The following is a 25,000-nucleotide window of genomic DNA, read 5'->3' on the forward strand; positions in this document are numbered from 1 at the left end:
TCGTCCTGGTCCAGGTGCCTGTTCATCTTTATCACTGTCCATTCACTGAAGAGGTGAGTTTTCTCTTCTCTTTTTTCCTTTTGTTTTTTTCTCTTTTTTTGACAGATTCAAAACTTCATCTATTGATATTTATTGGATTTTTCTGGCACAAACTTGTCTTTTCCTGTTAGTTTTTCTTTCTTTTTCACTTCATTTGTTAAATCAAAGGGTCTAAATCCATGTTTAAATCAGATTTGTTCCTTTTCTAAAACTGTCCAACATGCTTTTATTATTAGACTGGATTTACCTTCATGGATAAAACTGTATGTTATGTCTGAACCTGAGCTTTTCCTGTTTTTATTATTTTATTTCACTGCTCTTTATTTCATCTGAAGTGCGTTTATTCTTCGTCCTCCTCTGTCGCTGCAGCTGATCCACAGGTTGTCGTGTGTTTTTGTGGCGTCGAACAAAGGATTCAAACATGAAATCACATTTCAGATCAATTTTCCATCAACAGGAGGAGGAGGAGGTGAAGCAGGAGATGGAGATAAGAGCATGAAGGGAGTGTGTTTGTGTGTTTGACCCATAACTGCGTTAGCCAGAGGAGGAAAAAGCCTGTAAAACAATCAGCGTTCAGAGCAGACGTTCAGGAGGAAACAGTCCAACACCAACACACAACAACATTTACATCTGTCCGAAAAGTGGACAGAGGTAGAATGGGGGGGGGGGGGGGGGTCACTCACACAGGTCAAAGGTCAGCATCAATTCACAGATTAAACACAGGAAGTAGGGTCTAGGAAACACATTAGCTCATGAGGCTACAGGCTAATATTATAAAGCAAAGTGATTCAGTTGTTAGTTAATGTGGCTAAGTTATGCTAACAGGTCATTTAAGTAGATGCAAACCTGCAGCTAACATTAGGGACAGAATAAGTATGCTAACTCGTTGTGTAACAATAAACTTAATCCTATATAAGGCAATGAAGCTAAATTAAGCTAACAGACTGATATGATAAATCAAGAATAAACATATCGCTAACACTAGCTAATATGGCTAAATTTCACTAACAGGTCATTTAAGTAGCAGTAAACTTAAATGCTAACATTAGGTAAAATGCTGTGATATGCTGATGTGTTGATTATGGAACAGTAATCTTAACCCTACATTATCTTATGAAGCTAAGGCATGCTAACATGCTAACATTATAAAGCAAGAGTAAAATCGATCCAATTATTAGTTAATGTGGCTAAGTTATGCTAACAGGTCATTTAAGTAGGTGTAAACCTGCAACTAACATCAGGGAACAGAATAAGTTATGCTAACTCATTGTGTAACAATAAACTTAATCTTATATAAGGCAATGCAGCTAAGTTAAGCTAACAGGCTGGTATGATAAAACAAGAATAAACTTAATGCTAACACTAGCTAATATGGCAAAATTTCACTAACAGGTCATTTATGTAGCAGTAACCTTAAATGCTAACTTTATCATCATTATCATCATCATTATTATTATTATTATTATTATTATTATTATTATTATTATTATTATGAATACTGTTTGTGTGTGTGTGTGTGTGTGTGTGTGTGGTGCTAATGTTGTGGGCTGTACATAATGAACATACAGTGTGAATGTGCGGTGCAGTCTAATATCTGGAGTGTGTCGTATCTTGAACCTCCGTCCTGTCGTTTTATTAAAGATCAGACGTGATATGAAACTGCTCTGGTACCCGAACAAAACCAACAAACATGTTTGTTTTAATGCAGCTCTGATCAGAACAGGATTAAAGGTGTGTGTGTTTGTCCTGTTGCATTGTGGGAGCTGTAGTTGTGTGTGTGTGTGCTGTTTATCAGATGCCGTGGTTCCGTCAGAGTCGAGGTTCACCCAGACTGGTCCTGGTCGTAGTTTGTGTCGCTCTGCTGCTCGACAACATGCTGCTCACTGTGGTGGGTGAGTACGCACAAGTACACACAAGTACACACAAATACACACATGTATACACAAATACACACAGTACACACAAGTACACATGAATACACACAAATACACACAAATACACACATGTATACACAAATACACACAAATACACACAGTACACACAAGTACACATGAATACACACAAATACACACATGTACACACAAATACACACGTATACACTAATACACACAAATACACACATGTATACACAAATACACACAAGTACACACAAATACACATGAATACACACAAATACACACAAGTACACACAAATGCACACAAATACACACAAATGCACACAAATACACACAAGTACACACAAATACACACAAGTACACACAAATACACATGAATACACACAAATACACACAAGTACACACAAATACACACAAATACGCACAAATACACACAACTACACACAAATACGCACAAATACACACAAATACGCACAGATACACACAAGTACACACAAATACACACAAATAAACACAGGTACACACACGTACACACAAATACACACAAGTACACACATAATACACACCTCTGTGGGCGTGGTCCCAGTACATGTTCTACATTCTGTGTGTGTTCATATAAACTGTACGTGTAAAGCATCCGTATATGTGTCGATGCTGTGGAACATCCAGGTCGAAGCTGTCGACAACAGTCAGACTCACAGCGTAGAGGTCAGAGGTCACCGCGCACACAGCCGTCCTCTGACCTCTGACCTTTAATGTTGTCTCCTGGTGTTTGTTCTGATGAACCGACCTTCTCTGATCATTCACCTTCTGTCATTTGGTCCACACTGTGGTTTAAGTAGAAGATGGGCTGGAAGCAGAGGAGGAGCCATGGACCCATACATGCAACATATATACAACATAAATGCAACATATATACAACATATATGCAACAAATATACAACATATATGCAACAAATATACAACATATATACAACAAATATACAACATATATACAACATATATGCAACAAATATACAACATATATGCAACAAATATACAACATATATGCAACAAATATACAACATATATACAACAAATATACAACATATATACAACATATATGCAACATATATACAACATATATGCAACAAATATACAACATATATACAACAAATATACAACATATATACAACATATATGCAACAAATATACAACATATATGCAACAAATATACAACATATATGCAACAAATATACAACATATATGCAACAAATATACAACATATATGCAACAAATATACAACATATATACAACAAATATACAACATATATACAACATATATGCAACAAATATACAACATATATGCAACAAATATACAACATAAATGCAACATATATACAACATATATGCAACAAATATACAACATATATGCAACAAATATACAACATATATGCAACAAATATACAACATATATACAACAAATATACAACATATATGCAACAAATATACAACATATATGCAACATATATACAACATAAATGCAACATATATACAACATATATGCAACAAATATACAACATATATGCAACAAATATACAACATATATACAACAAATATACAACATATATACAACATATATGCAACAAATATACAACATATATGCAACAAATATACAACATATATGCAACAAATATACAACATATATACAACATATATGCAACAAATATACAACATATATGCAACAAATATACAACATATATGCAACAAATATACAACATATATACAACATATATGCAACAAATATACAACATATATGCAACAAATATACAACATATATACAACATATATGCAACAAATATACAACATATATGCAACATATATACAACATATATGCAACAAATATACAACATATATGCAACAAATATACAACATATATACAACATATATGCAACAAATATACAACATATATGCAACAAATATACAACATATATACAACATATATGCAACAAATATACAACATATATGCAACATATATACAACATATATGCAACAAATATACAACATATATGCAACAAATATACAACATATATACAACATATATGCAACAAATATACAACATATATGCAACATATACACAACATATATGCAACAAATATACAACATATATGCAACAAATATACAACATATATGCAACAAATATACAACATATATACAACAAATATACAACATATATACAACATATATGCAACAAATATACAACATATGCAACATATATGCAACAAATATACAACATATATGCAACAAATATACAACATATATACAACATATATACAACATATAGGCAACATATATACAACATATATGCAACATATATACAACATATATGCAACAAATATACAACATATATAGAACATATATATAACATATATACAACATATATGCAACATATATACAACATATATGCAACATATATATAACATATATGCAACAAATATACAACATATATACAACATATATGCAACAAATATACAACATATATGCAACATATATGGAACACATATAAAACATATGTAACACATAAAACACACACACACACACACACACACACACACACACACACATATATATATATATATATATATATATATATATATATATATATATATATATATATATAAACATATATGTCATATATATGTAAAACTAAGGTTTAATCAACAGACCAGTGAGTCTGTTTCCATTCACACTGATCCTCTGATCAGTATCTGATTATTATTGATCATATAAACAGAATAATCTGATCTGTTTGATCTGATAATCATCAGTAATCTGATTACAAACAATCAGATTAACAGTCCTGGGTTAGTCCCAGTCCTCCCATGTCTTCATGCATGTTTACAGGTTCATCTGAACATGTGGAAAAATGATTAAATCACAGAAAACAGAAGAACGACCAGAACAGGAAGTTGGATTCTATGTCACCAGACTCAAACCAAAACAAAAAACAAAAACTGAGTAAAATTATGTTCAAAATGACCAAACAAAACAAAAGTTGTGAATCCTCAGTGTCTGTCTTTGACTCAGTGGTCGTTGGTGTCTGCTCCTCCAGTTCCCATCATTCCCACATTCCTGTACGCCATTGAACATCCCGGTCCGGAGCTCCAGACCGCCGGGCCGACCCTGCTGCCTCTGCCCGGCCTCAGCGCTCCGCTCCTGGGCCCCCAGTTGGACCAGGACCCCCAGTTGGACCAGGACCCCCAGTTGGACCAGGGCCTCCGGTCATCTGTGGTGTCACTGTTCGACAACACTACGTTCAGTCTTCAGGAGATCTGGACCGAACCGACCCCCGACAGTGACCCAGCAGACCGGACCGGACCGACCCCAGACCTGCCCCTCAACGAGACGTCCAACAGCACAGTAAGACTGAAGGATCAACCCCTGGGGGGGGAGTCCAGATCTGACCTCCTCTGACCTCCTCCTGTCCTCCTCCTGTCTCCTCTGTCTCCTCTGTCCTCCTCCTGTCCTCCTCTGTCCTCCTCTGTCCTCCTCCTGTCTCCTCTGTCTCCTCCTGTCCTCCTCCTGTCTCCTCTGTCTCCTCCTGTCCTCCTCTGTCCTCCTCCTGTCTCCTCCTGTCCTCCTCTGTCCTCCTCCTGTCTCCTCTGTCTCCTCCTGTCCTCCTCTGTCCTCCTCCTGTCTCCTCTGTCTCCTCTGTCCTCCTCCTGTCCTCCTCTGTCTCCTCTGTCTCTCTGTCTCCTCTGTCCTCCTCCTGTCTCCTCTGTCTCCTCCTGTCTCCTCTGTCTCCTCTGTCCTCCTCCTGTCCTCCTCCTGTCCTCCTCCTGTCCTCCTCCTGTCTCCTCTGTCTCCTCCTGTCCTCCTCTGTCCTCCTCCTGTCTCCTCTGTCTCCTCCTGTCCTCCTCTGTCCTCCTCCTGTCTCCTCTGTCCTCCTCCTGTCCTCCTCCTGTCCTCCTCCTGTCTCCTCTGTCCTCCTCCTGTCCTCCTCTGTCCTCCTCCTGTCTCCTCTGTCTCCTCCTGTCCTCCTCTGTCCTCCTCCTGTCTCCTCTGTCTCCTCCTGTCCTCCTCTGTCCTCCTCCTGTCTCCTCTGTCTCCTCCTGTCTCCTCTGTCTCCTCCTGTCCTCCTCCTGTCCTCCTCCTGTCTCCTCTTGTCTCCTCTGTCCTCCTCTGTCCTCCTGCAGGAGTCCTCATGTCTCCAGGACAGTCTTTACCTGGAGGAGGAGAACGTTCGTGTTGGTCTTCTGTTTGCGTCCAAAGCTGTGGTCCAGCTGCTGGTCAACCCGTTTGTTGGTCCACTCACCAACAGGTAGCTGACCTTCAACCTGACCTCTACATTCATTCATTCATTCATCTGAGTCTGTCCTAGAAGGTAAAGGAGCTCAAAGCTTGGTGTCCTGCAGCTGAACATCAGTCCAAACTCCCTCAGGTTCTTTATTTGCTTCAGTAAAACCATGGTTCTAAAATGTCCTGAAACTCTAACTTCTAACCTCTAACCTCCTGTGTCCTCTGTCCATCCGTCTCCTTCCTCTTATCCGGGTCCGGGTCATGGGGGTACTAGCTCCAGTAGAGAAGCCCAGACTTCCCTCTCCCCTCCACCTCCTCTAGTTCCTCTGGGGGACTCTAAGGTGTCCCCCCCCCCCCCCCCCAGGCCCACAGACACTGTTTAATCCCCCCAGCATGTCCTGGGTCTGTCCCAGGGTCTCCTCAAAGGTGGACATGTCTGGAACACCTCCCCAGGGAGACGTCCAGGAGGCATCCTGACCATATCAAACACCTCAGCTGACTCCTCTGGATGTGGAGGAGCAGGGGTTCTACTCTGAGCCGGTCCTGGATGGTCCTGGACCTGCTCCCCCTGTCTCTAAAGGGGAAGAAGAAAACCCAATTCCATGACTCGTATTCGCCATCGTGTCCTTTGGGTCACTACCCACAGCTCATGGCCATGGTAGAGGGTAGCTGGGGCGCTGTAAAGGAATGGGGGGTGGGGGTAGTAAACGTGACAAATTCATGGGGCCCAGCATGTGCAGGGGGTCCAGTGGACAGAGGTTAGAGGGTGTGTAAGCTCTGCAGTAAAAGAGGCATAGAAGCCAAGAGTCAGACGACCAAAGTCAAGTTTCACTTTCAGTTTCACACCAGTTACGGTAATTACAGCACTTATGGAACACACCCCCACATACATATACACTCCCCCAGCCCCCCCCCCCCCCCCCCCCCCCCCCCCCCCCCCCCCCCCCCCCCCCCCCCCCCCCCAGCTCTGATGACAAATTTAAATATAGTTTATTTTATGAAGGGCCCACAAGGTTTACCTTTCGTGGGGTCCACAATTGATAACGGGATACTCCCAGGAGGGCAGGAACTAGAGCTGAAATGATTAATCGAGTCAAAGTGATAAAAAAAAAATCATTCAACCACAGTTCTGCTGAATCAAAGATTTGTTTCCTTCATTTCTCTGCTGGTAAACATTGGTTCCACTGTTGTGTTTCACACGGACGCTTATTGTGACGCACAAAGAAGCTTCAATTCAGGAAAACTGCAATAGAATATTTCCCTTCAATCAATTAGAGTCGATTAATTGAATCGTGAATTTTTGTATTCGCTTCAAGCACCTAATCGATTAATCGTTTCAGCTCTAGTAGGAACGTATATCGACCACATTACGGCCGACGTTCTCCAGATCTGCCTGTCGATCTCTCGGTCCATCCTTCCGTCACTCATGGACAAGACCCCGTGAACTCGTCAACAAGATTCTTAAACTCCTCCACTGACCTTCAGCCCGGCTCCTTCACGCTCAGCTGCGAACCGTCCCAGTGGAAGATGGAGGTCAGAGCACGACGAAGCCAACAAGACCACATCATCTGCAAAAAAGCAGAGCTACGACCCTGAGGCCCCCAAAGCGGACACACCCCCCATCCATAAAAATTCTGAACAGAATCGCAGCCCTGGAGTCCAACCTGCACTGGGATGAGTCCGACAACCATCAAACTCCCATGAACCCTCAGTGACCCTGTAAAGAGTAAAGAATAATCTGACAAATATTTAAAGAACTGTTCTTCAACGTTCACGTTGTTTTGGGTCAAACTGATTAGATGTCATGTGTCACTATGGTGACGCTAACCTGTGGTCATGTGTTCTCCAGGATCGGGTATCACATCCCCATGTTCGCCGGCTTCATCATTATGTTCGTGTCGACCATCAGTAAGTTCACGCCCATCGACTGTTTTGGCGTTTGGGCGTCGACCTGCGTCTGACGTGTCAGTGTTTGTGGTCAGTGTTTGCTTTTTCAGGTACGTACGCGCTGCTGTTCTTCGCTCGTTCTCTGCAGGGAATCGGATCGTCCTTCTCGTCGGTGGCAGGTCAGAGTTCACCGTGACGACGGGCAGGTCGACAGCCGTTTAACGGCCACTTAACAGAGGTTAACGGGGGTTTGATGTGGTTGCAGGTCTGGGAATGTTGGCCAGCGTTTACACCAATGATGAGGAGAGAGGCGTGGCCATGGGCGTGGCCCTGGGAGGACTGGCCATGGGCGTCCTGAGTGAGTTCTCGCATTTATTCACCTGCAGGTGTTTTCTGGATTTAAGTCCCGTTATGTAACAGCATTTGTTCAGGTCATTCCGTGTTTTTCCTCCTGGTCACAGAATCGAACAAAAAGGTCCTAAAACCAAGTCAAAGCACTCAAAACCAAGTCCAAGAGAAGAAGAACTGGTTCCATATCTGAGTTTGGTTTCAATGGGTTTGGACCAGAACGTGAACTGGACTTTTTACAAACAGCTTCAGTTAAATACAGCATCCATGACGCTAAGAAAACGCCCATCGAACCAGTGTGTGTTCCAGTCTGAAGGGTCTTAAACTGGTCTGAACCAAAGCCAGATGGAAGGGGTCCAATCCTACAGAACAACCACATTTCTAGTCCTGGTCCAAGTCCAGGTCTGGACTAAAAGGTTGAGTAGACACTGGTGAAAGGTTTTGTTTCTCAGGAATAAACACAGATTCAGCTGGAGAATCTACGCTTTAGAACCAGATAGAACAGGAACAGATGGACCACAGGTTTATTAGAGAAACTTAACCATAAGTACAAGTCAGGTCCAGACCGGTTCCAGATCCAGACAGGTTCCAGGTCCAGACCGGTTCCAGGTCCAGACCGGTTCCAGGTCCAGACCAGCTCCAGGTCTATCTCGGCTCCAGGTCCAGACTGGTTCCAGATCCAGACCGGCTCCAGGTCCAGACCGGTTCTAGATCCAGACTGGCTCCAGGTCCAGATCGGTTCTAGATCCAGACGGGTCCAGATCTAGACCGGCTCCAGGTCCAGACCGGTTCCAGGTCCAGACCGGTTCCAGATCCAGACTGGTTCAGACCTGGTTCTGGTCCCTTTGGAGGTGTCAGATCCCTGTTGTCTTGTGTAAATTGTGTGTTTTGTTGCGTTGCAGTCGGGGCTCCGTTCGGCAGCGTCATGTATGAGTTTGTGGGGAAGAGCGCCCCCTTCCTGATCCTGGCCTTCCTGGCCGTGTTCGACGGAGGTAAACACACAAACACAAACAGCAGGTGGTGTTGTGTACACGTGTGTGTCATCACACCTGTGTGTTTGTGTTCCAGCCCTACAGCTGTGTATCCTGCAGCCATCCAAGATCTGCCCAGGGGTGAGGACAACAACAACAAGACAACAACAACAACCATGACAACAAGACAACAACAAGACAACAACAACAACAACAAGACAACAACAACAACCATGACAACAACAAGACAACAACAACCATGACAACAACAGTAACAACAAAACAACAACAACCATGACAACAACAACAGCAACAACAACAAGACAACAACAACAACAACCTTGACAACAACAACAACCATGACAACAACAAGACAACAACAACAACCATGACAACAGCAACAGCAACAACAAGGCAACAACAATGATAACAACAACAACAACAGCGACAAGACAACAAGAATAACAACCATGAGAATAACAACAACCATGACAACAACAAGACAGCAACAACAACCATAACAACATCAACAACAACCATAACAACAACAACAACAACCATGAGAATAACAACAACAATGACAACAACAAGACAACAACAACCATAACAACAACAACAAAACAACTACAACAACCATGAGAATAACAACATCCATAACAACAACAACCATTACAACAATAACAAGACAACAACCATAACAACAACCATGACAACAACAACAAATGGGCAACAACAACAAAAACCGTGACAACAACCATGACGAGAACAAGAACAACTATGACAACAACAACACAACAACCAAGACAACAACAACAACAACCCTGACAATAATAGCAACACAACAACAACCATGACAACAACCCTGTTAACAACAACAACAAACACCACAAGCACCACAACAGCAACAACAACCATAACCATACCAACATTAACGCCAACATTAAAACCAACACAAACCCAACAGTAGCCACGCCCACCCAGCTGTGCAGTGAGTGAAACCTGATCCTGTTGTTGTTTGTCTGTTGTTGTTGTTACAGAGTGTGGAGGGGACTCCGTTGTTGACCCTGTTGAAGGACCCATACATCCTCATCAGTGCAGGTGAGACTCATCTGGTATGAGTGTAAACCCCTGGTTCTGGTCCCAGTCCTGGACCAGGTCCTGGTCCTGGCCCCGGTCCTGGTCCAGGTCCTGGCTCTGGTCCTGGCCCCGGTCCAGGTCCTGGCTTCGGTCCTGGCCCATGTCCTGGTCCTGGCCCTGGTCCTGGTCCTGGTCCAGGTCCTGGCTCTGGTCCTGGCCCCGGTCCTGGTCCAGGTCCTGGCTTTGGTCCTGGCCCATGTCCTGGTCCCGGTCCAGATCCTAGTCCTGGTCCTGGTCCTGGTCCTAGTCCATGTCCTGGCTCTGGTCCTGGTCTCAGTGTGTGTGTGCAGGGTCCCTGTGCTTCGCTAACATGGGCGTGGCCATCCTGGAGCCCACCCTGCCCATCTGGATGCTCCAGACCATGTGTTCTCCGCGCTGGCAGCTCGGTACGACCACGTTGGTTTAAGACGTGATGATTGACAGGTGAAGGGGCTGTTCCTCAGTAATGGGCATGTCCTGTTGCAGGTATGGCGTTCCTTCCCGCCAGCGTGTCCTACCTGATCGGAACCAACCTGTTCGGAGTCCTGGCCAATAAGATGGGACGGTGAGCCAAGTCCGATTATTACAGTGATTGTAACTGTTATTGGATTTATGTCGTCATGGAAACGGGGTCAGTGTATCCTCTACTGCTCTGATTGGTTTCTTCTGCCTGGCAACAGCAGCTGATTGGTCAGAAATAAACAGGTGTTTAGAACAAACAGAATTCACACTTTCACAGCTGTTTGATCCATTTTTACTCAAGTACTTTTATGCACAATAAACAGCGTTGAGGACGACGCAGAAACAAATGAACCTCCACCAGTTACATTTGAATATTTGTAACTTATTTGCACTGATTTTCATCCATTAATTAGATTTTAATACGAACTATAATCCTTTAACAATTAACAAAATAAACAAAACCTATGAAAAGAGAACAGAGTCAAAGGAACTCCTGTGAATGTAGACAGAACCGTGTGACCTTTGACCCGTAAACACCTGACTGACGCCCCAGTGGCTGATGGGTATTTTTGTGTGTCCAGGTGGCTGTGCTCCATGTTGGGGATGTTCATCGTCGGTGTTAGTCTGTTGTGTGTAAGTACAGCCTCCACTGTAACTGATTTAAGGTGGATCTGTGTAAATTCTGTTTTAAGGTGGATCTGTTTAATTCCTAATTTAAGGTGGATCTGTGTAAATCCTTTTTTAAGGTGGATCTGTGTAATTCCTGTTTTAATGCAGATCTGTGTAAATCCTGTTTTAAGGTGGATCTGTGTAATTCCTGTTTTAAGGTGGATCTGTTTGAATCCTGTTTTAAGGTGGATCTGTGTAATTCCTTTTTTAAGGTGGATCTGCGTAATTCCTGTTTTAAGGTGGATCTGTGTAGTTCCTGTTTTAAGGTGGACCTGTGTAAATCCTGTTTTAAGGTGGATCTGTGTAATTGCTGGCACTAACCCTACCTGTTGTGTTCAGGTTCCTTTTGCCTCCAGTATCTACGGTCTGATTGGACCAAACGGAGGCCTAGGATTCGCTATCGGTGAATATCAACACTTTATCGCATCAGTAGAAAAGTTTCACTAAAAGGAAACAAACAACATGACTGAACTGATGTGTCTGTAACCATGGCAACGCACCTGTCTTTAACTGTTTGTGTGTGGCCTTCACTGACCTCCAGGAATGGTGGACTCCTCCATGATGGCCATCATGGGCTACCTGGTGGACATCCGCCACGCCTCCGTGTACGGCAGCGTCTACGCCATCGCCGACGTGGCGCTGTGCATGGGCTTCGCCATCGGTAACATGCCTGAACTGTTCGCAGATGAAGGGGATTATGGGAAATGAGACGGCACTAGGACAGCTGTTGTAATAAGGTTGGATGTCCCTGTGTGATGTTCCAGGACCGTCCACGGGGGGCGCTCTGGTGCAGGCGGTGGGCTTCCCCTGCCTCATGGTGTTCATCGGAGTCATCAACATCCTGTACGCTCCGCTCTGCTTCCTGTTACGCAATCCTGCCGTCCGAGAGGAGAAAATGGTAAATACGAAGAAAACATAGGAAGTCAAAGACAGGGACCCTGGGTACTACGCAGGTACCACTAGGGTACCATCCAGGTACTACCCAGGTACCACTAGGGTTCCATCCAGGTACTACCCAGGGACCACTAGGGTTCCATCCAGGTACTACCCAGGTACCACTAGGGTACCGTACAGGTACTACGTAGGTACCACTAGGGTTCCATCCAGGTACTACCCAGGTACCACTAGGGTTCCATCCAGGTACTACCCAGGTACCACTAGGGTTCCACCCAGGTACCACTAGGGTACCATCCAGGTACTACCCAGGGACCACTAGGGTACCGTACAGGTACTACCCAGGAACCACTAGGGTACCATCCAGGTACTACCCAGGGACCACTAGGGTTCCATCCAGGTACTACCCAGGTACCATTAGGGTACCGTACAGGTACTACGTAGGTACCACTAGTGTTCCATCCAGGTACTACCCTGGTACCACTAGGGTTCTATCCAAGTACTACCTAGGTACCAATAGGGTTCCATCCAGGTACTACCCTGATACTACCCTAGTACTATCAGGATGCTATCAGGGTTAAATTTGAGTACTATTCTAGTACTATTAGGGTACTACCCTTTACTATCAGGGTACTATTAGGGTACAATTTGGGTACTATTCTAGTACTATCATTGTACTATCTTAGTACTATCAGGGTATTATCAGGATACTATCCTAGTACTATCAGGGTACTACCCCTTTACTCTCAGGGTACTATCCTAATACTATCAGGGTACTATCATGGTACTACCCTTTTACTCTCAGGGTACTATCAGGGTACTACCCCTTTACTCTCAGGGTACAATCAGGGTACTAACTTTTACTATCAGAGTACTATTAGGGTACTACTCCTTTACTACCAGGGTACTATTAGGGCACTACCCCTTTACTATCACGGTACTATCCTAGTACTATCAGGGTACTACCCCTTTACTATCAGGGTACAATCAGGGTACTAACTTTTACTAACAGAGTACTATTAGGGTACTACTCATTTACTACCAGGGTACTATTAGGGCACTACCCCTTTACTATCAGGGTACTATCCTTGTACTATCAGGGTACTATTAGGGTACTACCCCTTTACTATCAGGGTACTAACCTTTACTATCAGGGTACTATCAGGGTACTAACATTTCCTATCAGGGTCCTATCAGGGTACTAACCTTTACTATCAGGGTCCTATCAGGGTACTAACCTTTACTATCAGGGTACTAACCTTTACTATCAGGGTGCTATTAGGGTACTAACCTTTACTATCAGGGTACTATCAGGGTATTAACCTTTACTATCAGGGTACTATCAGGGTACTAACCTTTACTACCAGGGTACTATTAGGGCACTACCCCTTTACTATCAGGGTACTAACCTTTACTATCAGGGTACTATCAGGGTACTAACCTTTACTACCAGGGTACTATTAGGGCACTACCCCTTTACTATCAGGGTACTATCCTAGTACTATCAGAGTACTATCAGGGTACTAACCTTTACTATCAGGGTACTATCAGGGTACTAACCTTTACTATCAGGGTACTAACCTTTACTCTCAGGGTACTATCAGGGTACTATGTGGACATAATTGGACTTGTGGTCTCTTTCAGGCCATCATTGACCAGGAGTGTGTGATGCACAGAAAAAACTACAACACAAAGAACTACAACTCCCACCAGGAGAGTCGAGACTTTCCTCTGAGCGACTACAGCGAGGAAGACGAGACGGAGGAGTGACATCACCACGGCGTCTCCATGGTTACCATCAGACCAGAGTTTAACGGGTCTCGGACCGGGTCTGGGTTAAATGGATCTGGTTCTGGTTCCATCTGGTCCCAGAACCAGAACCAGAACCAGAACCAGAACCAGAACCAGATGAAGCCGCTGAGTGAATGCATCAGGTTCTTCATGAAGTTCAGATCCAAACACTGACGTGAACCCGACGTAGAAAAACACCGACATGAGGGTTTGAGAGAAGTTTCCTTCCATCGGATTCAAACCTTTACGTGGTTTTTCCACCGACGTCACATGACTCACCTACAGCCCATAATAAGCACCGTACAGCGGCGTTTTAGGGCCACGCAGGAAAATAAAAGCATGTCACCACCAGAAGAAAGTCATAAAATATGGAGATAAAACCTGCGATTTTATGGGAATGAAGTCGTAATATTATGAGAATAATGTTATAATTTAAAAACAGGTGGAAAAAGATCATAATGTTATAAGAATCCAGTCTGGTCTGAAAATACAGAACTGGAACATTCTGAGGTTCCACTGTCATTTAGGGTTTAAACACAACGGCCACATACTGAGCCTATTAGCCCCGCCCACCAAATACTGAGCCCACCAAATACTGAGACTATTAGCCCCGCCCACCAAATACTGAGCCTTTTAGCCCCGCCCACCAAATACTGAGCCTATTAGCCCTGCCCATCAAATACTGAGCCTTTTAGCCCCGCCCACCAAATACTGAGCCTATTAGCCCCGCCCACCAAATACTGAGACTATTAGCCCCGCCCACCAAATACTGAGCCCATTAGCCCCGCCCACCATCAACACATAAGCATTAGTTGAAGGACTTTGAAGACATTTCGCACACGTTTGGGTTTGTTTCATCGTAAGAACTGAACAGATTTGGAGCAAATTACTAAACTTAAGTCTTACAATTTCTAAATTATGACTTTTTGTTGCACTTTTGCGAATTTATTTTCAAAATATTACAACTTTAATCTCTTAAAACTATGACACTCTTTTCATAAATTATGAGTTTTTTTAAAACTATGACTTTGTTATACTAATATTACGACTTTATTCTTGTAGTGACGTGTTTTTATTTTTCCGATGTGGCCTAATGCGTCGCCGTAGCAGTGTCATACTAACATCCAAATGTTTGTCATATAGTTTGGCTTGAACTTTTTAACTTTTTTTTTTTAATTTCATCGACTTGATCCATAAACAAAAATACCAAATACTCACTGTCATATTTGAACCCTTTAAACGACATGTTTGTAACAGAAACAAACCAGATTATTGATGGAAAAAATATGCAAAAAAAACCAAACTTTTTTCTCCAATATTCTACATAGAAATTGTATAATTATTTTTTTTTCCCTCCTGTCATCTGTCAGTGTCACTGTTTATTATGGGATGGATTTGGTGGATGGATCAGAATTTAAACAATCAGGAAAAAATTAACAACTGTTGAATTCAGACCAAAAACAAACTGAAGAATAATATAATAATATAGTATAAAGTGTGTTTAATATACTCACCTGGACAGCAGAGAGTTAAAGTGTGTTTAATATACTCACCTGGACAGCAGAGAGTTAAAGTGTGTTTAATATACTCACCTGGACAGCAGAGAGTTAAAGTGTGTTTAATATACTCACCTGGACAGCAGAGAGTTAAAGTGTGTTTAATATACTCACCTGGACAGCAGAGGGTTAAAGTGTGTTTAATATACTCACCTGGACAGCAGAGGGTTAAAGTGTGTTTAATATACTCACCTGGACAGCAGAGAGTTAAAGTGTGTTTAATATACTCACCTGGACAGCGGAGGGTTAAAGTGTGTTTAATATACTCACCTGGACAGCAGAGAGTGAGTTAAAGTGTGTTTAATATACTCACCTGGACAGCAGAGGGTTAAAGTGTGTTTAATATACTCACCTGGACAGCAGAGAGTTAAAGTGTGTTTAATATACTCACCTGGACAGCAGAGAGTGAGTTAAAGTGTGTTTAATATACTCACCTGGACAGCAGAGGGTTAAAGTGTGTTTAATATACTCACCTGGACAGCAGAGGGTTAAAGTGTGTTTAATATACTCACCTGGACACCAGAGAGTTAAAGTGTGTTTAATATACTCACCTGGACAGCAGAGGGTTAAAGTGTGTTTAATATACTCACCTGGACAGCAGAGGGTTAAAGTGTGTTTAATATACTCACCTGGACAGCAGAGGGTTAAAGTGTGTTTAATATACTCACCTGGACAGCAGAGAGTTAAAGTGTGTTTAATATACTCACCTGGACAGCAGAGGGTTAAAGTGTGTTTAATATACTCACCTGGACAGCAGAGAGTTAAAGTGTGTTTAATATACTCACCTGGACAGCAGAGAGTTAAAGTGTGTTTAATATACTCACCTGGACAGCAGAGGGTTAAAGTGTGTTTAATATACTCACCTGGACAGCAGAGGGTTAAAGTGTGTTTAATATACTCACCTGGACCAAACCCTTCCTGTTTCATTTGCGTCTGTTCAACCTGGTTTCATCTGTGGGTTTAATGACTCGTTAAGCCGTCGTCAGATCAGACGTGGACTCCTTCTTAAAGGGACAGTGACCCTTAAAACGTGACCCTTGACCTCCTCCATGTGTTTGATCTGCGTTAAATAAACTGACGTCTGCTGTGGTCTGAGTGGTGTCGTCTTATCTGTCTTTAATTTCCTGGTTTCTTGTTCAGATCAGACGTGGACTCAGCGGAGCGGAAAAGTCAACAGGACGACCATGAAAGAACGCTTTCATTTCCCTCCCACTGGTTTGTTCAGGTTTAGAGCAGACGCAACATCGTCGCACAAAAGCTTTGAACTCATTCACACTTTTTGAATGAAACCGTTTTTTTCCATTTTTGTTTTTAAATCATTGTAACTTTGTGGTTTTTGTTGCTCATTAAATCATTTCTCAGTTTCACACGTTAACATTTAAGTTTCTTTACTTTCATTTGTGGCTTTTTTATCGACACTTTTTTCCCTTTTATTTGTTACTTTTTAACATTTTTTCTCTTTGATGTTTCTTTGATTTTTCACAGATGCTTTTTGTCACATTTTTCTTTTATTTGTTGCAATTTTTAAGTGTCTCTTTAAAAAACTGCTTTTGTTTTGTTAAATTTTCAGTTTTGTTACTTGTTTCTTCACAAACTAATAATTAATTTGTGTCAGATCTTCCAAATTTAAAAATGTATCAGGATCCAAATCTAAATGTGTTTAAATTCACAATGATTTTCTTCTGTCAAAATACTGAAAATCTGTTCTTTCATTTTAAAAAATGCTCCAACTTTTCTGGACGTGGTTCAGTTCAGATTCAGCAGATGGAGAATATATTTAAATATATGTGATTATATCTGATAAAACCCATTTAAATGTAAAAATTTTCAAATGTAGGGTAAAAAAAACAAAGATTTCAATAAAACAAAGAAATATTTTAGAAGCAAAGAATGTTAGAAAATGCAACTAATAAAGAAACTGTAAAAAAAAAAAAAAAAAAAAGTGCAGTAAAAAAAAAGAGACAAATGTTAATGTTTGAGTGAACAAACAAACAAACAAACAAACAAACAAACAAACAAACAGATACAGGTTTGTTTCAGCTGAAATATAGAAGATGAATTTGTTCTTATTTGTTACTTTTTAACATTTGCATCTTTTTAAAAAATCTTTTCACATTTTTCTTTTTGATTTTTCTTTTTAACAGGAGCTTTTTTTTTTTTCAGTTTTTTCTGTCGTCTTTTTTAAAAACCTTTGTTTCAATGTTTCTCTAAAACGTCACATTTGAATGTTCTTTGCTGCATTTTCAAACAGTTTTTCTCTTGTTTTCTCGTCCATAAAGTTGTAATAATTTCACACTTTCTCCTCAAACATTCGTCCTGAACAGGTTTGTTTGTTGTTTCCTGTTCATGTTCACATGTTCTGATGTTCATTAGTTGTGTTTCTTTGATCAGGTTTTAGTGGGGTCGGTTTTTCGGAACCATGGTCCACGTGATGACGAAGGCCTTAAAGTGACTCATTATGGAACTAAATGAGACTAAAGTGTTTCAAGTGTTTGTTGATGCGACTTCAGACGCTTCAGGCCACACACAAACACCTCAAACACTTCCTCTGCTTTGAAACCCCACAAATCCTCCTCAAAGGGGCTGAGGTGGTCTGATGTGGTCTGATGTGGTCTGGTCTTTAAGCAGGGCCCAGGTCTACGTGTTCCTCTGATGACGGTAAACAGGACCAAACGTCTGCTTCATAATCTGACGCTAATTTCACCACAAACACTGGAGTCGCTCTGATGTGTCACATGACCCAGGAACAGGCGTCGACAGGTACCGACGCTCAACACCACGGCAACGCCATGACATCATCACCCCACCCCCACCCATCAGATATAGTCCTATAGGTATGGTTCAGGTTCCAGATTCAGTCCAGTTTGGACTAAAGTGGATCAGAACCAGGACTGTCCTCTGTCCCACATGTGTCCCTCCTCTGTCCCACATCTGTCCCACCTCTGTCCCACCTCTGTCCCTCCTCTGTCCCACATCTGTCCCACATTTGTCCCTCCTCTCTCCCTCCTCTGTCCCACATCTGTCCCACATCTGTCCCTCCTCTCTCCCTCCTCTGTCCCACATCTGTCCCACATCTGTCCCTCCTCTCTCCCTCCTCTGTCCCACATCTGTCCCACATCTGTCCCTCCTCTCTCCCTCCTCTCTCCCTCCTCTGTCCCACATCTGTCCCACATTTGTCCCTCCTCTCTCCCTCCTCTGTCCCACATCTGTCCCACATCTGTCCCTCCTCTCTCCCTCCTCTGTCCCACATCTGTCCCACATTTGTCCCTCCTCTCTCCCTCCTCTGTCCCTCCTCTGTCCCACATCTGTCCCACATCTGTCCCTCCTCTCTCCCTCCTCTGTCCCACATCTGTCCCTCCTCTGTCCTACCTCTGTCCCACATCTGTCCCTCCTCTGTCCCTCCTCTATCCCACATCTGTCCCTCCTCTCTCCCTCCTATGTCCCACATCTGTCCCTCCTCTGTCCCTCCTCTCTCCCTCCTATGTCCCACATCTGTCCCTCCTCTGTCCCACATCTGTCCCACCTCTGTCCCACATCTGTCCCACATCTGTCCCTCCTCTGTCCCTCCTCTCTCCCTCCTATGTCCCACATCTGTCCCTCCTCTGTCCCACATCTGTCCCACCTCTGTCCCACATCTGTCCCTCCTCTCTCCCTCCTCTGTCCCACATCTGTCCCTCCTCTCTCCCTCCTCTGTCCCACATCTGTCCCTCCTCTGTCCCACATCTGTCCCTCCTCTCTCCCTCCTCTGTCCCACATCTGTCCCTCCTCTGTCCCACATTTGTCCCTCCTCTCTCCCTCCTCTCTCCCTCCTCTCTCCCTCCTCTGTCCCACATCTGTCCCTCCTCTCTCCCTCCTCTCTCCCTCCTCTGTCCCACATCTGTCCCTCCTCTGTCCCACATCTGTCCCTCCTCTGTCCCACATCTGTCCCTCCTCTGTCCCACACCTGTCCCTCCTCTATTAATTCATGTTCAGTGGTTCAACATTTTTAAATCATGTTGTTTTAACGTGACATTAAAACCCTTCAAACTGTCAGATTTCTTTCTGTCAACACAAACTAATGGGTTTAGGGTGGAACCTCATCTGCAGTACCACTCCAGACCAGAAGGGGGCATCATTTAGTCTAACTCAGACCTAGCCTTAACTTTAATCCTACACCTAGGATTAAAGCACCAATGTTTTCTAGATCTGTTACAGAATAATCAAACTAAATATTTAATTAGGATTCAAAAACCAGAATGAACAAAAGGACACATAATGTTTCAAAATGGACGCTTCTAAAGCGGGTGTTCTGGAGGATTCCACCTTAAAACCACATTAGTGGAAGAACTGAAACACAATTTGGACCATCTTCTAATCTAAATAAAAAGTGCTCTCGATCATAATAGATGCTCATCTACATGTGTCCAGAGGAGTTTCAAGATGTTTTGAGCCTTTACTCAAACCTTCCTCAGCACCCCCTGGTGTTCAAATGGTAAGGCTACAGTATGTGCTCCAAAAAGAGTCATTTTGGACCAGGGCCGATTCTAGGATCAGAGGTTTAGGGAGCTGAGTACTCAGAGTGCTGGCTGGCCTGGCCATATTTTTTTAATACCTTTAAAAACAGCTCGAAATGGTTCCAAAGGAATCAATAGATGATTTTTTGAGGTATTTAAACCTGGTATATCTGTAAAAACAAAACAAAACAAACCTCTGTTCCTCCTTTTTTCTTTTTCTTTTATTTATTTTGAATTCTTTTTTTTCTCTTCCTGTGTGTTTTTGTACATTATTTAAATTTTTTAAAAGGTCTTATTATTTTCTATCTGTATTAAAAACATAAAAACAAAACCCTCTGTTCTTCCTTTGTCTTTGACCTTTGACCTGGGTCTGTGGAAAAGTGACTCTGAACTTGTTCAGTTTGTTGTTTAAATGCGTTTGTTAAATGTCCAAACTACAAATAAACCAACGTTAGTCGACTCAGTTCCATTCGTTCCAACCTGATCATTTATATTCAGATTAGGAACCAGTTGTGGCTGACTTAGCCCCCGGAGTAAACAACTACATTTTCCTAAACTCTAGGAGTCATGAACTTTTGCCGATACGACTGTGAAACGGGCGTTAAATTCTGCTCTAAACATTCTTCCACAGCTATTCAACAGTCTGAACATGAACCTGTTTGAACTGAACTCCAAACTGAGTGAAAAAAGTCCAATTACATGATGAAAATGTTTCCATATACAAAGCATCCTTCAAAAAACGTGACTAAAAATGATCACTCTGACATTCCCCTCCTGAACGGAAGGGGGCGGGACCGAACCGGTCACGGGGTCCAACGGAACGTTTACGTGCGGAGACTGTTTCCGGTCGGACTAGTTTTTGGGTCGGACCGAGTTTGGAGCGGGTTTACACACTTTATTCATGTTTTACGAAAAAAAACCCAAACAAACATTTATAGAAACATGAAAAATTAAAAAATGAATAAACGGACTCGTCTTTAAGGCGTTCACTGAACACGTGACCAAACATTGAACCAATGAGGAGCCGAAGAGCGAAAGGGAGCAACATTTAACAGGTGAGGACAAACAGGGATGTGTTGTTATAGAAAGGAGCTCATTACCAGTGATTATCAGTGATTACCAGTAAATATCAGTAGTAAAGGTGGTGAAGGTTTCAGAAATTGTTTTTTTTTGGGTGTACTGGTGGAGGATAAATTAACATGGAAGCCACAGACTGCAGATGTAAAAAAAAAAAAAAAAAAAAAGTGTCTAAAAATACTTCAGTATTGGTTAAAGCAAAGTATGTGTTAGATTATAAAGCAGTGAGAATTGTATATTGTTGACTTATTCTGCCATATTTGCGTTATTGTACTGAAGTATAGGCCAACACATATATGAGGAACACAAAGCCATTGTTTTTATGACAAAAAAGAGCAAAAAGAATCATTTACCATGGTAACTTCAGGGAACATACACGAGTTGTTTATTAAATCAGGATTGTTTCAGTTTTACAGAGTTAGCTGAATTAAGAACATTACTGATTGTGTTTAGAGCGAGAAACAGACTTTTGCTGGAAATGTGCAGAGATTATGAGATTTAGTTTGACAGGATGAAGAACACAGAAGGAGGTTTAATTTGAAACAAAAGGGTTCAGACTAATGTGAAGTAAATGTGTGTTTGTGTTGTGGGTGTCAGGATGTGGAAGAGAAGAGCTGCACACGTATTTTTCAGTTTAAGAGGTTGAATAAGAAGAGAACAGAGACACTTTATAAAAACATGTAATGAAATAATTTTACTTTTGGATGTGTTGTATTTGCATTGGCTGTCATATAAACTGTTTACTGTAACTGCAGTCTATCTGATGGAAGCAGATGTTTGAAGAAAGGGGCAGGTTTTAGAAGTTTTCTTCATCCTGCTCCATTCCAGTTATTTAAGTTGGAATGAATAAAAAAACTGAAAATGAATAAGATTCTTTGGTTAAAAAAAAAAAAAAAAAAAAAATTGAAAACTGAGGTAGATGAAAATACTGTTACTTATTGGTAGAAAAAAGGTGTTATTATTGTATTAAAAGTGTTTGTCGAACCTTCATCATGTGTTCACAGAATGTCTGATCATCCTTTCTGTTTTTGTGAGAACAAACATCTACGAACGGGAGGAAATGAAAGGGTTCAGGTTCTCTAAATTCCCAGTGGACTCAAACACAACAGCTGCTTTTTCCATCTGATTAAATTGTCCATCCCATTAAATCTGATGGAATTATTATTATTATTATTATTATTATATACTAATAATATTCAGACTTTATTAAACAACACAACAAACCTCAGTTTTAAACGCCTGTGTTTAATAGTTTTGTACAAAAACTGATGACATTTTAAAAATAAAAGACATTTTGATGATTAATCACAGATTCAGTGAATGTTAAAAATAAATGTACAAGTATCACATATGTGTAGTAGTACTTTATTACTACTACTACTACAAACAGTATGAATACTACAGACAGTACTAACAGTACTACTGTTAAAGGTCAGAGGTCAAAGGTCAGTCGTCTAATGGTCGGTTCTTCCTTCAGGATGGACCTGCCGTTTCTCCTCCACCACCTCTGTCTCTCCTCCTCCTCTTCAGACGAGCCCCGCCCCTCTCCTCCTCTTCCTCCAATCACAGAGCTCCTGTCTGGGCTTCGGCAGCAGCTGATTGGTGCATCGTCCTCAGAGTCGGAGACGAGCCCGCTGATTGGACAACTGGAGCAGGTCTTTGGGGAGGCGGATCCTCATTGGCTGTTCACCCCTCCGACCTCGTCCAGTCAGGAGGAGGAAGGGGGGGTCGAGCGGTGGGCGGAGCTTGTCTCTGTGTACATGGGGCTGACGGAGGCTCTGATTGGCTGCGCCGCTCTGCCGCTCTGGAAAGACGACACCAGCCCTCCGTCTGAATTGGCCTATCAGAACGTCCCGGTGAGGGCAGAGCCTGTATGCTCCGCCCTCACCACCCTGCTGGGAACTCTGGGAAACTGGGAGGAGAAGGGCGGGGTCAGAGGAGCAGGGGGCGGGGCCAGAGGGCTGCTGCTCAGTGTGGCTCCGCAGGTGTGTGTGTTCGCCATCACACACGTCCAGGTGAGTTTAACTACACGCAGTTCAGTATCAGGACGCACTGATGATGTCACATGATGATGTCATCATGTCCTATGTCAGAGTCGTACGTGTGTTTGACCACGTGACCTGTTTCAGCCTCAGGCCTGGACCTCCTCCTCATCCAGAGCTGCAGCTCGCCGTCTGCAGGTGGCGCTTCTGAGGGCGGGGCCCTGGAGAGACTCCGCCCATATGCTAATGGCGGACGGGGGAGGAGGCGGAGCCGTGGGCATTCTGGGCGGCGTCTTGGACGTTCTGCAGCCTCAGCTCAACAGGTGAAGGTCATGTGACGGGTAGGGCTGTTAGAAAATATCAGTTCTACAATATATCACGATATTTCATTTGACAATACTGTATGGATGTATTCAGGTATTTATTCAAATGCAGATACGGTGAAGGTTCATTTTTGTTTTTTGGTTTTCTTTATTGTTTCTATCTTATTTATTATTATTTAACACTGTTTTATTAAATAATATTTATTTGAATCATCCTAAAAGCAGTTTTTTCTGTCTGAGAGGCAGATGTTGGTTCCTTTGTTGGGATTGAACTCAGATCCTGTTCTGATGTTAGTTGTGAACGAACAGAATCTGAACATTTGAACAGGATCTGAAACTGGAATGTCTGTAAAACAGAATTTCAGTTTGAACACAGGATCATTTGGTGATAGAACATTAGATCGGGTTGTGATCAAATAAAAATGTGTTTAGTATTTGTGCAGATTTCTGCTGTAATTCAGTTCTTCCAGGAAATAATCATTTAATAAAAAGAAACAAACTAAATTTTGCCTTTTTAACAGTGTCATGATCCGTCGTGTGGTGATCCTAGTACTGAGGTTTGTATTGTATCACCAGATTCTTGCCGATACACAGCCCTAATGATGGGGTGGAGGGGGGGGCGGAGTCAGTGTGATGCGGCTGCTGAGGGTCAGGTGAGGTGGGCGTGTCCTGTCAGCTGACGTGTGTTTCCTGCGCAGGGACCAATGGTGGCGCTGCGACGGCGTGCGGCTGGTCTTCACCTGGACGCTGCTGCAGGTCTGAACCGCATCCACAGGTAACCACGCTCAGATGACCTCTGATGTCACTCAGGTGTCTGGCGTTCTCCACAGGTGACCCGCCCCTCTGTCTCCGCCCACCTGCCCCGCCTCCTCCCGCCCTCCCTCCTGCTCACAGACCACTACAGACCAGAGAACTGCATGCTGGGAGTCGGCTGTCTGCATCACATCGTCCTCAATGTGGTGAGAAAACAAACCGACAGTTGTTTACAGGAAGTGACTCAGTGGCTCCGCCCACTGTTTACATGTGTATGCTGGACAGCGGCCATTTTGAATGTTGTAATGATAACATTCATTTACATTTAACTCCACCCATTTCTACACAACACAGACACACACAAGTACACACAACAGACAACACACAAACTGGAAAACCAGCCTCATGATGCTGTCGTGTGTCTGTGTGTGTGTCTGTGTGTGTCTGTGTCTGTTTGTGTCTGTGT

The 25,000-nt window shown here is 42.7% G+C and overlaps 2 protein-coding genes across 2 annotated transcripts in view; both read left to right on the forward strand.

Annotated features, from left to right (window-relative positions):
* slc18a1 (solute carrier family 18 member A1) overlaps positions 1 to 15,771 on the forward strand; it is a 15,812-nt gene extending 41 nt beyond the window's left edge. Inside the window, exons 1-17 of the mRNA XM_030143507.1 lie at positions 1 to 53; positions 1,835 to 1,931; positions 5,026 to 5,333; positions 6,110 to 6,234; positions 8,062 to 8,120; positions 8,195 to 8,278; positions 8,365 to 8,457; positions 9,350 to 9,439; positions 9,516 to 9,559; positions 10,456 to 10,516; positions 10,846 to 10,941; positions 11,021 to 11,099; positions 11,578 to 11,629; positions 12,005 to 12,068; positions 12,207 to 12,326; positions 12,430 to 12,563; positions 14,204 to 15,771. The exon at positions 1 to 53 is cut by the window's left edge and continues 41 nt beyond it. Of these exons, the coding sequence (XP_029999367.1) occupies positions 1,835 to 1,931; positions 5,026 to 5,333; positions 6,110 to 6,234; positions 8,062 to 8,120; positions 8,195 to 8,278; positions 8,365 to 8,457; positions 9,350 to 9,439; positions 9,516 to 9,559; positions 10,456 to 10,516; positions 10,846 to 10,941; positions 11,021 to 11,099; positions 11,578 to 11,629; positions 12,005 to 12,068; positions 12,207 to 12,326; positions 12,430 to 12,563; positions 14,204 to 14,329 (1,632 nt within the window). The 5' untranslated portion in view covers positions 1 to 53 and the 3' untranslated portion in view covers positions 14,330 to 15,771. The remainder of the gene's footprint in view (positions 54 to 1,834; positions 1,932 to 5,025; positions 5,334 to 6,109; positions 6,235 to 8,061; positions 8,121 to 8,194; positions 8,279 to 8,364; positions 8,458 to 9,349; positions 9,440 to 9,515; positions 9,560 to 10,455; positions 10,517 to 10,845; positions 10,942 to 11,020; positions 11,100 to 11,577; positions 11,630 to 12,004; positions 12,069 to 12,206; positions 12,327 to 12,429; positions 12,564 to 14,203) is intronic.
* Positions 15,772 to 21,254: 5,483 nt separating this feature from the next.
* The window catches only part of tti2 (TELO2 interacting protein 2), a 7,096-nt gene continuing 3,350 nt past the window's right edge, over positions 21,255 to 25,000 (forward strand). The window contains exons 1-5 of the mRNA XM_030143510.1: positions 21,255 to 21,454; positions 22,954 to 23,491; positions 23,606 to 23,781; positions 24,480 to 24,537; positions 24,612 to 24,740. Of these exons, the coding sequence (XP_029999370.1) occupies positions 22,955 to 23,491; positions 23,606 to 23,781; positions 24,480 to 24,537; positions 24,612 to 24,740 (900 nt within the window). The 5' untranslated portion in view covers positions 21,255 to 21,454; position 22,954. The remainder of the gene's footprint in view (positions 21,455 to 22,953; positions 23,492 to 23,605; positions 23,782 to 24,479; positions 24,538 to 24,611; positions 24,741 to 25,000) is intronic.

The sequence above is a fragment of the Sphaeramia orbicularis genome, chromosome 9, assembly GCF_902148855.1.
Source record: "Sphaeramia orbicularis chromosome 9, fSphaOr1.1, whole genome shotgun sequence".
NCBI classification, from domain to species: Eukaryota; Metazoa; Chordata; class Actinopteri; order Kurtiformes; family Apogonidae; genus Sphaeramia; species Sphaeramia orbicularis.